Source organism: Oncorhynchus tshawytscha, linkage group LG07 (genome assembly GCF_018296145.1).
Source record: "Oncorhynchus tshawytscha isolate Ot180627B linkage group LG07, Otsh_v2.0, whole genome shotgun sequence".
NCBI lineage: Eukaryota > Metazoa > Chordata > Actinopteri > Salmoniformes > Salmonidae > Oncorhynchus > Oncorhynchus tshawytscha.
The window spans coordinates 10194455-10200336 of NC_056435.1; the positions used below are offsets into that span (position 1 = coordinate 10194455).

Sequence of the window (5882 nt, forward strand, 5' to 3'; positions counted from 1 at the left end):
TCCTATGGCGCTCTGCTCCGACTCTCTTTCATCACCACTAGAAACCGCTACAGTCTGGTTAGACTGTAAACTCTCCTTCCAGACCCATATCAAACATCTCCAATCCAAAGTTAAATCTAGAATTGGCTTCCTATTTCGCAACAAAGCATCCTTCACTCATGCTGCCAAACATACCCTTGTAAAACTGACCATCCTACCAATCCTCGACTTTGGCGATGTCATTTACAAAATAGCCTCCAATACCCTACTCAACAAATTGGATGCAGTCTATCACAGTGCAATCCGTTTTGTCACCAAAGCCCCATATACTACCCACCATTGCGACCTGTACGCTCTCGTTGGCTGGCCCTCGCATCATACTCGTCGCCAAACCCACTGGCTCCATGTCATCTACAAGACCCTGCTAGGCAAAGTCCCCCCTTTATCTCAGCTCGCTGGTCACCATAGCATCTCCCACCTGTAGCACACGCTCCAGCAGGTATATCTCTCTAGTCACCCCCAAAACCAATTCTTTCTTTGGCCGCCTCTCCTTCCAGTTCTCTGCTGCCAATGACTGGAACGAACTACAAAAATCTCTGAAACTGGAAACACTTATCTCCCTCACTAACATTAAGCACCAACTGTCAGAGCAGCTCACAGATTACTGCACCTGTACATAGCCCACCTATAATTTAGCCCAAACAACTACCTCTTTCCCAACTGTATTTAATTGTTATTTATTTATTTTGCTCCTTTGCACCCCATTATTTTTATTTCTACTTTGCACATTCTTCCATTGCAAAACTACCATTCCAGTGTTTTACTTGCTATATTGTATTTACTTTGCCACCATGGCCTTTTTTGCCTTTACCTCCCTTCTCACCTCATTTGCTCACATTGTATATAGACTTGTTTATACTGTATTATTGACTGTATGTTTGTTTTACTCCATGTGTAACTCTGTCGTTGTATCTGTCGAACTGCTTTGCTTTATCTTGGCCAGGTCGCAATTGTAAATGAGAACTTGTTCTCAACTTGCCTACCTGGTTAAATAAAGGTAAAATAAATAAATAAATAAAATATCAAATATGTGTTTACAAAATGATAAGACATTTCACATTATAGAATTATAGGAATTAAAAATCTAATGTTGGTCAGAAAATGGAAGTGAAAAGATTAGGCTTTCTGTTTAAAATCCCCTCTGACCATGATGTCTGGTAAACCTTTGGGGATGTTTATTATGAACAACACTCGGGATGCACGATATATTGGTGAGCATTTTGGAATCGGACGATATTAGCTGAAAAGGCCAACATCGGCATGTCTAGTTTAACGCCGATGTGCAAAACCGATGTCAAAGCTGATGTGCATACCTATATAACATAGGTCGATGACGTAATGACGCCACGAGAAATACAGCGCTACACAGAACAAAAGCAGAAAATACTAAGCGTACACTTCCAACAACTAAACAAGTTCAAGTCCAGCAGTCGTTTTAAAGGATAAGAAAATTTAAGCGAGACAACTAGAAGGCGAAATCCATTAATGCCAAGATCGTGGAATCCATTGCCCTTGACAATCAACCGTGCGTTGTCGTGGATGATGTTGGCTTTCGCCGATTGGTCGAGCCCGGGTAGTCGCTATTTTTCAGATGTTGCCCTACCGGAGTTAAACATTCTTGTTGAAACTCACATCCGTGAGAGTCACTGCTATTAGCTTCACGACTGACATTTGGACCAGCGACGTCTGCCCCATGAGCATTATGAGTCTGACAGCACAGTGTGTCGACAAGGATTTTGAACTGAGGAAAGTTGTTTTGCATGCTCAAGAATGTGCTGGTTTTCATACCGTTGCTGCCATTTCAATGGCATTTTAAGAACATGTTTGAAACTGGGAAACATGAACACTCCTAGCTCCATTCGAACAACTGACTTGAGAAATAAGCTCATCTGCAGCAGACATAACACCCTCTGTCATGGTATTGAAACGCCTGCTCAACAAAATTGCCGACACAGACCGTTGGGTTAACTTACAAAAGTCCTCGAGGCTGTGAACAAGCAATTTGGTGGTATTCTCTCTTAGCCACTTTACTGTGTCACCACCATGCTCGATGCTAGGTACAAGGACCGCTACTTCGATGCAAACAAGAAACAGGGTTTATGTGAAATGTTACATACACAGCTGGACAAGATGGAAAAAGACACAATGATAGTGCGTACCGAGGAAGAGAGGCCACGGAAGATATCGGTATCGGACAAAAATGTAATATCGGTGCATCCCTAAACAACACCTCTTTAATCGTCCACCATTTTGTTTTTCAGCATCCGAGCCCATGGATGTGGAGAGTCCCACCGTCACAGGATACATAAAGAAATATTTAATATCAGTGTCAGAAGTGTAAGTTTAGAGTAGGCTACCCTTCATACGTTACATATGTCTTAATCTATAACAGGAAGACATTTTATTTTCAATGTTCTGGTTTGGGTATAATCCATAATCTGATTTAATTAACCCTTATTTTGCTATGTGTTTTAGTCATCCATCTAGACTGCAAGACAAGATGATGCTCATGTCGCGAGAAGTGTTTGAAGAGCTGGAAAGTAGGCTAGTGCTCCATTTTTGAGTGGAAGTCCTAAGAATATTGATACTGCTGTGGTAAGTGCAATTTCCTCTCTGGCTCTTTACTGTGATATTCAGCATTACTATGTCAAGGGAAATATACACTCTTAGAAAAGGGTTCCAAATGGGTTCTGTGGCTGTCCCCATAGGAGAACCCTTTTTGGTTCCAGGTAGAGCCATGTAAGGTTTCATGTAGAACCCTTTGTGGAAAGATCCAAAAGGGTTTTTATCTGGAACCAAAATGGGTTATTTTAAGGGCTTTTTTTCTAAGAGTGTAGTATTATTTCTAACAAAGCTATCTACGCAAAACAAAAAATATATACGCAACATGTAAAGTGGGTCCCATGGTTCATGAGCTGAAATAATAAATAATTTTTCAGATTCACAAAACGTATTTCTCTAAAATTATGAGCACATATTTGGTTACATCACTGTTAGTAAGCATTTCTCCTTAGCCAAGAGAATCCATCCACCTGATAGGTGTGGCATATCAAAAAGCTGATTAAACAGCATGATCATTACACAGGTGCACAGCTGCTGTGGACAATAAAAGGCCACTTTAAAATGTGCAGTTTTGACACCGAACACAATGCCACAGATGTCTCAAGTTCTGATTGAGTGTGCAATTGGCATGCTGACTACAGGAATGTCCACCAGAGCTGTTGCCAGAGAATTTAATGTTAAGTTCTCTATCATAAGCTGCCTCCATTATAGAGAATTTGGTAGTATGTCAAACCAGCCTCAGAACCGCAGACTATTTGTAACCACGCCAGCCCAGGACCTCCACATCCGGCTTAGTCACCTGTGGGATTGTCTGAGGAGTATTTCTGTCTTTAATAAAGACATTTTGTGCCAGAGAACTAATTCTGATGGGCTGCCCAGTGGGTGGACACCCCTGCCCGGTCATGTGAAATCCTAATTAATTTATTTCAATTGACTGATTTACATATGTGAGCTGTAACTCTGTAAAATCTTTGAAATTGTTGCATGTTGTGTTTATATTTAGGTTCAGTATACATACGGTATATTTCAGGATGTTGTGCATCCATGGAAATAATCTGAATTCATGTAAACATAACAGGTCTGAAAACATAGCTTGTCCCAAAAAAGTGGTTTCTTCACACAACTTTCCCCGGTGTGGGGTAAATTGAGCAAATGGACAGGGTAAATTGAGCCACCTTGGTGTAAGTGGGTGATGGCGTCCCCTGACAGTGTTGTGACAGTGGATGATGGTGCTCGTAGGTCAAAGTTTAATTAATTGAATGAGGTTGTGGTATATTGTATATCTTAAATGAATTCCTACATTCCGATATACTGTAGATCTCTCTGTTCAGTATCACTTAGCCTTCCATTTCTTGACCAGTTGTCTGGGACAGGGATGTTGATTCAATGTGCCAATTGTAGGCAAGTACTCTACATTTGAGGTTACTAAGCCCATGAAACAGATCTGCAAGATTCTTGATATGTTCAGCAAGCTTCAGCAATTTCTCTATGGACCTCACTTTATGCACAAAGGTATTGTCATGCTGGAACAGGAGAGGGCCTTCCCCAAACTGTTGCCACAAAGTTGGAAGCATAGAATTTTCTAGAATGTCATTGTATGCTGTAGCATTAAGATTTCCTTCACTGGAACTAAGGGACCTAGCCCAAACCAGTTAACAGCCCCCAGACCATTACGCTCCTCCACCAGACTTTTTACAGTTGGCACTATGCATTCGGGCAGGTAGCATTTTCCAAAATCCAGATTTGTCCGTCAGACTGCCAGATGGTGGAAAGTGATTCATCACTCCAAAGAATGCGTTTCCACTGCTCCTGAGTCCAAAGGCGGCGAGCTTTACACCACTCCAGCCGACGCTTGGCATTGTGCATGGTGATCTAAGGCTTATGTGTGCGGCTGCTCGGCCATGGAAACCCATTTCATGAAGCTCCCAACGAACAGTTTTTGTGCTGATGTTGCTTCGAGGAAGTTTGGAACTCGGTAGTGAGTGTTGCAACCGAGGACAGACAATTTTTATGCGCTTCATCACTCGGGCGGTCCCGTTCTGTGAGTTTGTGACCTATCACTTCGCGGCTGAGCCATTGTTGCTCCTAGACGTTTTCACTTCACAATAACAGCACTTACAGTTGACAAGGGCAGCTCTAGCAGGTCAGACATTTGATGAACGGTGCCACGTTGAAAGTCACTGAGCTCTTCAGTATGGCCATTCTGCTGCCAATGTTTGTCTATGGAGATTGCATGGCTGTGTACTGATTTTTATTTACGTCAGCAATGGGTGTGACTGAAATAGCCGAATCCACAAATTTGAAGGTGTCCACATACTTTATGGTGATGTAGGTTTAGGACCTCATATTGTAGATTATAGAGACTCCAACTGATGTACAAAACAATCTTATAAGCATCTACTTTGGTTTAGATACAAGCAGCAGGAAGCCTATAACACAAATTAATTTGACTTTGTGAAAATATTGTTGTACAGCATGTCATTATCATTGTGGCATTGATTTTCTGGTTCCTTAATGAAAATACATTTTTATTTACATGGACTTTTTTAATCATCCTCTGTAGATGACTGCAATTTGAGAACACACTGGACTTGGACCGCAACTGAGCCGATGGACAGGCAGGATGTCACGTTCTGACCTTTTATTTCCTTTTTGTTTTGTCATTATTTAGTATGGTCAGGGCGTGAGTTTGGGTGGGCAGTCTGTTTGTTTGTCTATGATTTGGGTATTTCTATGTTTTGGCCTAGTATGGTTCTCAATCAGAGGCAGGTGTCATTAGTTGTCTCTGATTGAGAATCATACTTAGGTAGCCTGGGTTTCACTGTGTGTTTGTGGGTGATTGTTCCTGTCTCTGTGTTTTGCACCAGATAGGGCTGTTTTGGGTTTTCACGTTTCTTGTTTTGTAGTCGGTTGTTCATGTGTACATTTACGTATTAAAAGAACCATGGACACTTACGATGCTGCATATTGGTCCTCTGATCCCTTTTCGCCTCCCTCTTCGGGAGGAGAGGAGGAAATCCCTGACAGAATCGCCCACCACAACAGGACCAAGCGGCGTGGTGAAAGGCAGCAGGAGCAGCGAGGAGTACTGGACATGGGAGGACAAATTAGACAGAAGAGGACCCTGGGCTCAGCCAGGAGAATATCGCCGCCCAAAGAAGAACTGAGGCGGAGAGGCGCTGGTATGAGGAGGCAGCACGGCGACGCGGATGGAAGCCTGAGAGTCAGCCCCAAAATGTCTTGGGGGGGGCGGCGCCACAGGGAGTATGGCTATGCCAGGT

General features: G+C 42.6%; 1 protein-coding gene across 2 annotated transcripts in view; it reads left to right on the plus strand.

The window, feature by feature from the left end:
- Positions 1-5882, plus strand: part of LOC112253779 (signal transducer and activator of transcription 1-alpha/beta) — a 48705-nt gene that overhangs the window by 23905 nt on the left and 18918 nt on the right. Inside the window, exons 20-22 of one of the 2 annotated variants that reach the window (XM_042324083.1) lie at positions 2301-2376; positions 2515-2634; positions 5165-5324. In XM_042324083.1, coding sequence (XP_042180017.1) covers positions 2301-2376; positions 2515-2602 — 164 coding nt within the window. In that variant the 3' untranslated portion in view covers positions 2603-2634; positions 5165-5324. Of the gene's footprint in view, positions 1-2300; positions 2377-2514; positions 2635-5164; positions 5325-5882 lie in introns of those variants that run through there. The other variant, XM_024425762.2, reaches the window with a different exon arrangement.